Source organism: Rhipicephalus microplus, chromosome X, assembly GCF_043290135.1.
Source record: "Rhipicephalus microplus isolate Deutch F79 chromosome X, USDA_Rmic, whole genome shotgun sequence".
In the NCBI taxonomy this organism is placed as follows: Eukaryota; Metazoa; Arthropoda; class Arachnida; order Ixodida; family Ixodidae; genus Rhipicephalus; species Rhipicephalus microplus.
Genome location: NC_134710.1, coordinates 387544064 through 387556084, shown reverse-complemented (window position 1 = coordinate 387556084; position 12021 = coordinate 387544064). Strand labels below are relative to the sequence as shown.

The 12021-nt window shown below is 46.1% G+C and overlaps 1 protein-coding gene across 1 annotated transcript in view; it reads left to right on the top strand.

Moving 5' to 3' along the window:
- The window catches only part of LOC119161027 (nose resistant to fluoxetine protein 6), a 204287-nt gene that overhangs the window by 112828 nt on the left and 79438 nt on the right, over nucleotides 1-12021 (top strand). The window contains exon 7 of the mRNA XM_075880084.1: nucleotides 3336-3429. Within this exon, the coding sequence (XP_075736199.1) occupies nucleotides 3336-3429 (94 nt within the window). The remainder of the gene's footprint in view (nucleotides 1-3335; nucleotides 3430-12021) is intronic.

Genomic DNA, 12021 nt, shown 5'->3' with positions numbered 1-12021 from the left:
GGGGAGGGTACCAAAATCTTGGAAGAATGCTAGCATTATCCTACCTAATTCATAAGAATGGGGATGACAAGAACTTGAAGAAAAAAAGCTGCTTAGCTTGCTTGCTCTTCATCGTATACAAGCTATTTACAAAAGGTAATTGCTAGTAGAATTAGTACAACATTATAATTCAATCAAACAAGTGATCAAGCAGCATTTATTACAGGCTAATCAACAGTCGACAACGTTCATACAATGAATTCGCTGATAGAGAACAGCCCAGACACACCCGACCATTATACATAGCCTTCATAGATTATCAGAATGCAATCATTCAGTAAATATGTCGAAAATCATGCAGACACTGCGCAATGAAGTCATCCGCAAAGCATATATAAACATCTTGGAAGAAATCTACAGGGAATCCGCTGCCACCATAGTGCTCCGCAAAAAAAGTAACAGGATACCAATAAAGAAGGGTGTAACACAAGGGGATAAGATTTCCCGAACGCTATTTATCGCGTGCTTACAAGAAGTTTTCAGAGGTTTAGATGTGGAATAGTTAGGCATATGAGTTAATGGAAAGTAACTTAGTAACCTGGAATTCGCCGATGACGGTGGATAGCGGAGCAGCTCTGGGCCCTAATACCATTTGATAATTTCTCAATTAGATGAGGAGAGCAGAAAAGTAGGTGTTAAAATTAATCTACAGAAAGCGAAAGTAATGCACAACAAAATCGGAAAAGAACAGCACTTCGAAATATGTAGCAGTCCACATGAAGTTGTGAACGAGCACGTATACGTAGTTGTTGTAGTAACCGTGGAGCCAAACCACGAGATTGAAGTAACCTGAAAAATGAAAAAAAAGGGTGGAGCACATTTGGCAAGCATTCTCAACTTGTTAATTGTTGATTGGCACGATCACTTGAGAGAAAGCTATACAACAGCTTCATCTTATGGGTACTTGCCTACGGAGCAGAAGCCTGGAGGATTAAAAAGATCGCTCAACTTAAGCAGAAGAAGACGCAGTGAGCAATGGATGGAAAAAAGATAGGTGCAACCCCAAGGGATAATAAAAGAGCAAAGTACATCAGGGAACAACGGGTATTAAAGACGTCACAGTCAAAATCAGCAATGAATGCTCATGGGCCAGACACGTAGCGCGGAGGCAAGATAACTGGTGGTGAATATTGATCAAAGACTGGATTCCAAAAGAAGGTAAGTGGGGGAAGGGGAGACATCAAGTAGAGTGGGCAAATGAGACTAGGTAGTTTGCGGGTCTAAAGTGGCTACCCAAATTCGGAGAACTTCACTTATAAGTCGACTCACTCACACTCATTCAGACTAAATCAAGCTCTGAGCCCAAGTCTGAGTGAGTTCGTGTGGGCAGTATTGGCGTGAGGTTCAGTCGAAGTGAGTCCGGTTGAAGAAAATTTAGTGAGTGTAAGCCCGAGTGGGTTCGACTCTCAAAAATTTTGACGAATCTGAATGAATTCAAAGCGCAAGATATATTTTTTGAGTTAGTCTAATTGAGATTCACTCATGCTTGCTGACCTATGGTTTTATCCACTTGTCTTCAGTATAGTATGAGCCTTACCTGGATTTATGTTTACATGCACGTCTACTCACAAATTTTCCAAAGAATATCATTCATACACTATTTCAATAGTTATTAATTAGGAATGTGAATTACTTAGGTGGTGCCTTGTACTCTCCCACCACCAATTCTTTCGGGAGCTTCATGACAAATATATCTTATATTGTCATCTCTTGCAATAAAAATGTTCTTGTCGGTTTGAAACCACACATAACACTTAGTAGAATGTACTATATCCAAAAGCGCCAAAAGGAGCACCTATTACGTGATATATTGGTAAGATGGTCATTGACGTCGTGGTCTGAAAAGCTAATTCAAGGCTAACGGACTCATGAGTTGACTCACTCGGACTCACACAGACTAAGATCAAGCCGTGAGTCATAGTGAGTCCGGGTGAATAATTTTTTGGTTAGTTTGAGTCTTAGTGAGTCCGGTTGAAGAACAATTTTCTGAGCTTGGTCCGAGCGTGTCTGCCACAGAAAAATTTCAATGAGCCTAAGTCCGAGTAAGTCCTAAGCGCAAAATGTATTCAACTAGCGAGTCCGAGTGAGTTCTGCTTTTTTTGCCGACCTATGCTGGCAGGAGCAAGCACAGGACTGAGTTGATTGGCGGAACATGGGAAAGGCTTTTGCCCTGCAGTGGGCCTAGTCAGGCTAATGATAATGACGTTTATTTCTTGATTGATATGTGGGGTTTAATGTCCCAAAACCACTATATGATTATGAGAGATGCCGTAGTGGAGGGCTCCGGAAATTTAGACCACCTGGGGTTCTTTAACGTGCACCCAAATCTGAACAACGGGCCTACAACATTTCCGCCTCCATCGGAAATGCAGCCGCCGCAGCCGGGATGCGAACCCGCACCCTGCGGGTCAGCAGCCGAGTACCTTACCCACTAGACCACCGCGGCGGGGCATGATGTTGATTTCTTGGGAATGCTAAAGATTTTGGTTTGGTTTTTTTGACATGATAGGTTGCTTTGGTCTCTGAAATGAAATGCTTGTATGATGCATATTAGTACGAACCCATTTGTCGCTTGAAGCTGTGCTGGGATAGGAAGAAGGGAACTGCATTGCGCGTGATGTCTTTTACTCACAAAATTCTGGAACAGTCTTCTTTTTGAAAAGCTTCGTCCACTTCATTGCCACGGACAAGCTCACTTTTCTTCCTCTTGCCTCTCCTCCACCTTCTCTTCCTTCTTTGTTCCTATTACGCACTGATCACGTCTAACAACTTCATCATAGCTTATATTGTTTCTCGATGCAAGATGCATATTGAATGGTGCACAGTGCTGTATTTTCGTGAATGTAACAAATGACATTTAATTACTGCTCCACAAATGTGAATACGAGTGCAACATTGGCACAATGGACGAAGGGCTATCGAGTTTTTTCGGAATACCAAAAATCAGCAAGGTTCATAAGTGAGGGCGTAGAATAAAGCACTGAGTGCCCAGGATATCACAACATCTTGGCTTATTTTATATTTGCAACATCTCTCGGACAGCACACATTTGGGCCACGTGTTATGTTAACTGGGGCGCTGTAACCGCATGTTCGTCTGCAATTTTTGTTACTGCTTGGAGTTTGAAGTGTTATGCAGTGCGTAACCAAATAAACAAATATGGACACGTAGCCCTTCTTCAGATTTAGTGCATGCTTGAAGTGCCTTCACTACACTATTTCATGAGTATATTTCAATCAGTGCAATGTTTTAAAACAGGCTAATGCTTCTTTCAAAGCCTTTTCTTTTTTTTACAGGTAAAGTTCTGGACATCTTCGCCCTCAGATCAAATATTGTGCTCACCCCCGTGTTCTCTGGATACCTCAGCATTGAAACTTTCTTCATCCTCAGGTAAGAGCGTGATCCTAATATTAACAAGAAACTAATTTTTGCCGGCGTTCTCATTGGCAAGCTCGTGCTTTAAAGAGATTTAGCATCGTTTTGCCTCTTTGTCTTACGCTGGTGTAAGAAGAGTACGGTGGTATTGCAAAGACAGCAAATTTTAAAAGATAGGAAAAACGTTTAGAGCGTCACACATATAACTGGGACGTTGCAAGGTACAACGAGGTACTCCTGCATGTTTTCCTAAAGAAGTCCTGCAACAGTTATTAATCATATTAGGAAAACATAATGATTTGTTAGTCGGAGCTCCTGGGAACACGTTAGGCAAACAATATAGCGCAGCGCGTGGCTGGAAATTTACATTGAAATTACAAAGTAAAGTAGAAATCGTTTTCTCTACTTTCTGCAAATGATGGAATTAAGTGAAAATTCAAGGACTCGTTTTTGTTAAACGCAATATTGTTACATAAAATGAGGCGAGACGCGACAATTTAGAGTGTATTTCCACTAATCAAGACACAGTACAGCACCCACAGCGGGCAAGCCAGTCCTATTCGTCTTCTGCACGCAGAATGTCTTACCCTTGATGCGTTAACTACGCAGAAAAACCTCCCGGCTGTAAATCACCGGTTCGGTGAATTTCATACGTGCTCTTCAGAAGGACGGTGGTATGGTTCACACCTACTAACGCGGACTACGTCACGGGGGTGTTTGCAAACAGGTTTGTCTCAGAGACAGGACAATCTCATAGGGAAAGTGTGTTACCCGTCATATGATATGGTAAGGTCACTTTTACCGAGATAACTTCTCTGACATTTAAACACGATAAACTGGGCACCAGAGAAGAACTAAGGAACCAAGCGAGAAGCGATTGTGGTCTTGCTTGCTGTTGTAGCCAGCCTTCTACGTTGCTTGTGAAGCCAACAGCCTAGGGCAGGCGATCTGACCTGCGTGGTTGGCACAAGTCATAGCATCGCGTGCGTACTCGCTCGGCGGAGATGTAGTAGTCGGTAGTAGGGTGTCCAGTGGTAAAGTCGTATCACGGCTATAGGGCACAGAAAAAGATGAGTAACCTGCGATGTCAAGACGAGAGGAAATATAGTGAACTTCACGTGATGTAGTTAGTGCTAGATTCGTCATGATGGTCACATGATACATACATCGAGAGCATGTCTGTGAAGGTGCGATTTGGGAACTTGCTGAGGCAATTTATTTGAGGATGGTAGGAAATGGTCAACTTGTGCTGCTTTGAAGAAGAGCGTGAAAGATCGCCGATTTCTCGTGACAGAAATGAGCTATTGGCGAGGAGTGCTATGCTGTAAAAACACATTGTGGAGCAAAAAGTCGGCAAAGTCAGTAGCAGTGCTGGTGGGAAGCGCTCCAGTGATGGCAAACCTAGTCGAATGGTTTATAGCAACGGCGACCCACTTGTTCCACAGTTTGACTCAGGGAACGGTCCAAGAAGGTCTACACCAACACAGAAAAAAGGTTCGATACAGATGAAGATCAGGTGAACGAGTCCAGCAGGCGTCGCATAAGGATGCTTCCGGCTTTGGCATTTATCGCAGAAGGTGATGTAACGTCGAAAACAAGGGGCGCCAGGCGTGGTCGTGCGCACGAGATGCGTTCAAGCGGCTGGCAGTCAGTTTGTTGTGAAGCTCATGCAGTACTGTTGAACGCAAATGTTCACGCAGGACAAGAAGTCACTCAAGGCCATTTAGCTTGACGCTATGGCGGCACAGCATGGCATTCAGGACGACGAACTTGCGTCGTAAGGGGCAAATTCAAGGTGGTCAATGAGTTAACCCAAGGAAGCATCTTGGCGCTGTTCGTCAAAATCTGAAGAAACCTAGACATGGACATAAAGCTGAGGCTGTGCTTGATGGCCAATTTGTCTGGTTAGTTAAGCGGGTAGCAGTGCAAGCAATCGGCGTCCAGATGGAGGCGTCCACACTTGTAGGCAAGTGAGTAGGAGTACCCCTTAAGGCGCAACGTCCAACGACCAAATCATCATGTAGGGTCCATAAGGGAAGAAAGCCAACAGAGGGTGTAATGATCTGTGACGGCACGTAACGGACCACCATGCAAGTAAGAACCGAATTTTGAAACCGCCCAGACAAGGGAAAGGCATTCCTGTTCTAATATAGAGTAGTTACGTGCAGACTTCAAAAGGAGATGATTTGGATATGCAAGAACGCGAGCAGTGCCCTACTGAGTTTGGGCCAAAACTGCGCCAATGCCGTCACCTCTAGCGTCTCTGCGCACTTCTGTAGGAGCATCTGGGTCAACATGCCCAAGTATCGGGGCTGTCTATAGAGCGGTGATTAGTTGAGAAAAAGCCTCAGCTTAGAGAGGGCCCAACAAAACGGGATGTCGTATTTGAGAAGGTCAGTGAGTTGGAATAGGGATGCCGCAGTCTTTCATCACTGTAAACAGAGATAAGCCGAGATGGGAGCAAACGACTTGTCCTATAGCGCATGCCCCGATAAGGGTTTTATAAAAACCGTCAAGAGGAAGTAAGATATTTACTCCCCAACAGGCGGGGTTTTTTGGATGCATTTAGGGGAGTTCTTGTTTACATTCATCGGGGATTTTTTTCAGGTCAGTATGGGAGTAAATGTTCACATCAACTGAGGAAAAAAAATACGTCAGCAGCCGTACCATGCGCAAGCATAATTTTAATTTCGTTACCTTCGAAGCACGCAATATTGATCGGAGCACACAGACATGCACACAACGTTCACGTAATGTTACAACACTCACACTCACCAAAGCTTGCCACTCGCGCTGCACACCTACGCTTCAGTCAACGGGTATATATGGGCACCCTATTCTGAACCCCCATGTAGCTCTAGAGGGACCTTTTCTTAATAGTTAAGCAAAAAAAAAAAAAACGCCATGCCTGCGCGGTAGGCGCCGCACAGTCACAGCTAAAGCGAGAAGAGCGGCCTTTCAGAGCTTTTTCAAAACACTTTTTGGGTAAGCACATTGCTTGGTACCCACTTGGGCATTATTATTAACTTTTGGGTAGCACGCCGGCATTCACTATGCCATTTTTTTGTCATTCTCTGAGAAGAGCGGTATCCGCTAAACACTTTCAAGGAATTTTGTGCTGATTGCCCATGCAGTGGCTGACGACAATGAGGAATCATGGCTGAAGTGGGTATGCACCACAGTTAACAGGAAACAAGAACAAGCTTTTGTGATGGTTTGGAGCACTGAACGGCCCACTGGTTACGTTATTCACAATGTGCAACAGCTGGTTGTTCTTTCGCTCTTGTAAAGCGCTTTATAAGTCGTATTAAGGCGATTGCTTTCCCGACATCAAGCATGCCTAAGCCAAGTTTGACAACAAGTCACAAGCACCGGTGTAGCTCAGTATTAGAATACTGCGCTGGCACCCAGCGGACCACGGTTGGAGCCCCACTGTGCCACCGGTGCTAGGTCATGCCTGCCTAAGGCAATTTGACAACAAGTTAAACACCAGGGTAATTCAGTGGTAGAATATTGGGCTGGCACCCAGCGCACCCACGTTCAAGCCCCACTGTGTCATTGGTGCAAGGTTTTTTTTTCTATTTGCGCGCAATAGGGTTATGGGCACCGGCCGCGGCAGCGGTGGTGAACAACGACTCCGCGTGACCAGAAAAGGGATTTCATAACAGCTTTCGCTACAAAAAGCACGGCGTAGGTACAAAGTTGCGATGACCTAATTTAAGCACTTCAACACACATACCTTTTATCTTAAGGCTTCCTAATATTCAATATTTTTTAAAAATAGCGAAAGAGTTTTATCAGTTGGTGCTTGGTCGTACAGGCTTAATTTGCATTATCAGTATTGTGTGTGAATCCATAAAGTGCACTGAATCGTACACAACGCCCGAGCGCCCTTGCATGAACACATCAACGACGCACATTCAGCAGCTCCAGCGACGAACCGAGGTACACCATCGCTACCGCATTCGATGAATAGGCCTCACTCACGAGTCAGGCATGGTGCTTCGATGAACGACAGCTGGCGATCACAAAATGCTTGCTGGTGTGCAATTTTCTTCTCGTTATTTTTCCCATGCACAGAAATAGGTGTTCGCTATACCCGCAGTTTGATGTACGGAGCGATGGACTTAAACGAACGAGACAGTTCATAGTCGCGGATCCTGTTGCTCGCATGCGTTGCATGGGCATGCATGCCATACGCTGTTTCTGTGTGTCTCCGGCTCGTTCGGCGCTCACCTTTGTGTTATTCATTTCACAGCTGCGGTAGCAAGGCACTGAAGACTGTTATTCATCCCAGCAGTCTTTCTTTTTTTGTGAAACACATTCTGTGCCTCGCCGGTGGTCAGTGCTAACTCGTAGAGCTCGACACGGCAGCCTGCACGCAGTTCGAGCTTGCTACGACGCCGGCTTGATACCGACGACGTAGAGAGGCCTTCTTACCGCTTAGATGTTGCAGCCGGTGAAATATCGGTGACACTCTGAGAAGCCGCCATAGGCGGAGACGGTGCGAGTGCATCACCGGCGCAACTCTCACACGGGTTGCCGGCCAGCCTGCCGTGGTCGAGCGAAGCCTACTTGAGACCGCTTCGAAGTTTTAGATGGTGAAACTCCAGGCGCAATCGCTGACGATCGTAACAGCTTACTTTTGTTACCATTAAATTATTCTTCAAAATTTCTTGTGACGCGGCCCTTTGAAGCGCGGCATTCGCGGCGTTTTTTCAAAGAATCAAACCGATGTCCAGCGTGGTTCAACGGGGCAAAGTATCTTGAAATGTTCACACTAAGCACGAACCGGTCGTTGCGAATCTTCGCTGCGTTGATAATTTCGTTGCCTGTTGACAGGTTCTCAAACGGTCAGCCACAATGTGTTTCACATCAACGTGCAAACCGATGCCCCCCCCCCCCCCACACACACACAAGTACGCACGTCACGACCAAAAAGGGTTTTTAAAACTCTCATAGGGAGTTTGTAACCACGTGACCTGAAACTCCATGGGTATTTTAACAAGGTCAAGTCGTTCATAAACTCTGTCATTAAGGATGGGGCGTTTTACGACGACATGTGCCGAGTTCACTCCGTACCAGGTAGTAAATAATTGAGGCAGGAGAGTTTTGGGGACTCATAAGGTGGAGAAACTCTCATTTCGGCTAATTTTTGCTTACAGTGATAAAGTTCGTTTCTGCGCGTTCTTTTGCGGATGTAGTCGTACAACAGAAGCACCAAGAAGGTGTCGCAACGCAGTGATTTTAAGACGACCGAAGTGGCACTTGCAGAAATTTAGCTGGAGACCGGCTTGTCTGAATGTTGATAGGATGGTCAAAAGGCGTTCACTGCGTGTGGCGAACGTGGCTGAGAAGATTATCACGGCATCCAAGTAACAAAAGCACGCCGACCATGTCAATCCTTAAAACAGCGTGCTCATCATCTCTCGAAGGCTGTTGGAGCTTAGCAGAGAGCAAAGAGCATGCCTTGAAATGGTACATACCTCGGGGTAACGAATGCGGTCTTCTCACGTTCCGTTTTGTATACAGCGATTTACTGGAAGCCAGATCGGAGGTCCAGAGTCGAAAAGGAAGTGGGGCCATGATGTGGGATCACCGGAGTTGTGGCAACTGGGAATGGGAGTAGCGGCGAACGAGCGAACGGATGTCAGTAGGGAGAGCCTCGTGAGGAGACGGCGAGTAGATAATTGAGGGTGCAGCGATTCAACATCTAGAAGTGCTGGGCCACATGTAGGTAGGGTAGCTCTGGCGTGAAGCGTTGGACCACCGGCGATGACAATAGCAAGAAACGTGCCCACGTTGATGACAGGACAAGCAGATAGGCTGGTCGTCAGCGGTTCGCCATTCCATAAGGTTCTGGAAGGGCAACGTAACAGGGAATAGGTGAGCAAGGATGTATACCAAGGTGAGACAGGGGACACGCTGACGGTAGAACGAGATTAGAAAACTCTCGCCAGATCACAGCTTTAATTATGGTCACCGATGGCTGTAATTGGTTGAGAAAACAGGAGGCTGAATAGGAGCTAGACAGGCAGCTTCCAGCTTTCGACAAACTATTCGGGTGACGAGGTCATAGGTAGGCGGCTGGCAAGTGGCTTCAAACGACAAATTTGCGGCCGTCTCGAATATTCGTTTCAATCTCTGCGTTATACGGCAGATCTCGGCATGCTCAAACCACCGGCACTCTTCGGATCGGTGGTGGCAACGTTAGTATAGATGAGCAGGTTGAAGGCATCGTCTTCGATGCCTTAGAGCACATGCGATACCTTTTCAGACTTAGGCATGTCCTCGTTAACCGGGTGCCAGAGGGTGATGATGTCGTGAATATACGCGACGATGCCGACGATTCGGCAGGTGTCTGTGCCCGAGTTGTTTCCAATTGATTTTACGCAGCCATCCACCGCCCACTGGTGTTACCAAAAAGATCTTCTCATTGAAAGTGTCCCAGCTGGTAAAGTCGGCTTCGTGCGTCTCTAGCCACACCCGTGGTGGGCCATCAAGGTGAAAAAGCATGTTAGCGAGCGTGAGCGTCGGGTTCCACCTATAGCGGGCGCTGATTCGTTCATACACGTTAGGCCATTTGTCAACGTCAACGCCCTTCTGTCTCAAAAATATTCCCGTATTACGAGATGGAGCTAAAAATACGTAGGTAGGAGTCATGGGAGGGTGGACTGTGAGGCGATGTTTCTTCAACATCGGACATGGTTGGACCCGCAATGATACGGCCATTGCGGAATTTCGTGATGGGTGGAGAGAAAACCAGAACACTCACCATAAATGTGTTATGTATATAGAGACGAGACGTCAGTATTAGTGACAGTATTTTCAGTAACCAAGGTGGAGCACAGCACGAAATGGGGCAAGCCAGTCTTCTTCGTCATCTTCTGTACGAAGATTGTTTGAGATTGTTTGACTGTTGATGAACTAGTTACGTAGCTATAATGATAGCAAGTCACCGACAATGATACGAAGGGAAGTTTGGAGGATGCTATTGAAAGCAATTGCGGTGTATATGTGAAGAACAAATGTCGACTAAACGATAACTTGCCACCGGCAGGGACCAAAGCTGGGAAGTCTCTCTAACGTGTCTGAGCGCCTACCACTGAGCTACGGTGGCATACCTTCATTCACACTATGCAGAGTCAGACAGCGTCGCCTGTTATTATTGCGGGAGTGTGAAGCACTTTTTTTTGCCTGCAGAAGTCACGTAGCACGCGATTTTAATGGAAGCTGCTGTCTGACCAATAATTACTCGCATACTATCTGAAGGCGTCCAGTCAGCCAGAAGGAGGCCCGGGTTATGGACGAAGAAGTGTAAATTTAAGGCCTCGTTTTATTTCTTAGAAAAAATATTTGTGAGAAATAACAGACAACTGTACCAAGGAAATTATAGGTAAAGGGGGGTGTTGTAGTTCGAGAAAGGTTCAGACGTTGCTTGGCGAATGGTTCTTTATTAGGCAGGTCTGGCTACCAGCGAGCGCGAGCGCCAGAAATAACCACAGCCACCGATCGTTGCCGTCATCTCCCGTAACAGCGGAGCGTCGGTCATTCACATTCTAGGCATGAGGGGTGTTATTAGGAATACTTGCAATGTAAATACGAAGAAAGCAAAGTGGACCAAAAGACAACTTGACACCAGCTGGGGACCAAACCTGTGACTTTGGTGAAACGCGTCTGAGACTCTACCTCAAAGTTACTGCAGCGGTTATCTATTGGTCAGCTGCCAGCTCGCAATAAGATCGCATGCTATCACGCCTACGGGCAAGAAAGAGTGTTTCACACTCACCGTAATGGCGACAGGCGGCGCTCATCGAAGATCTCACGATGTTTAAACGAGAACATATACCGTATAAAATGGGTGGAGAGATGACCACCACCGTAGATTAGTGGTAGAGCATCGGCCGCAGGTTTGGTCTCTGTCGGTGGTAAGATATGTTTTGGACCAAATTTCTTTCTTCACATTTACATCCCAATTAGTTTTAATAACTGGCCCTATACCTTCCTCGACATCATTTTGTGTCAGTTCTCAGCAATACTTTACTAATGATGTCATACCCCCAACTCGCCGTCCCATTCATATACTAGATTCAAGGTCATTGGCTGGTTTCCATCAACGTGAGCTGCAAAGTTGCCGATGACGCCACAGGCTGCTACGCGTGTCCACGTGCGAGCTCGCGATCTTACTGGAAGTTAGCGGCACGTTCGCAAGAAAAGCAGAGAAAGCTCTCAAGCTCATCACGCCCCCATTCCGCTACTTCTCCCGTGCCATCTCTTTTTGCATTGTGCCTATTGCGCTCGTAGAGACATAGGGAGAGAGCAGACGCTTGACGTTTGCTCCATATCACTGTAACTCTGCTCGTACTTGACCGATTCGAAAACATCGCGGTAGTCGACCTGAACGACAAAGCCATTCGATGATTACATAGAATGGCAAAATGCTGCAGGGTACTTCTCAAGTTCACCTGTACGCACTATAGTTTATTCAAGGCCACAAGGAGAACATCATCAAGGTAGATGCCATACTACAGTGACTTTTTTAGCAGCAAATCAATCATAATACAGGCCATTCCATGACGATTGTCACATTGCTATCGGTAACCATGT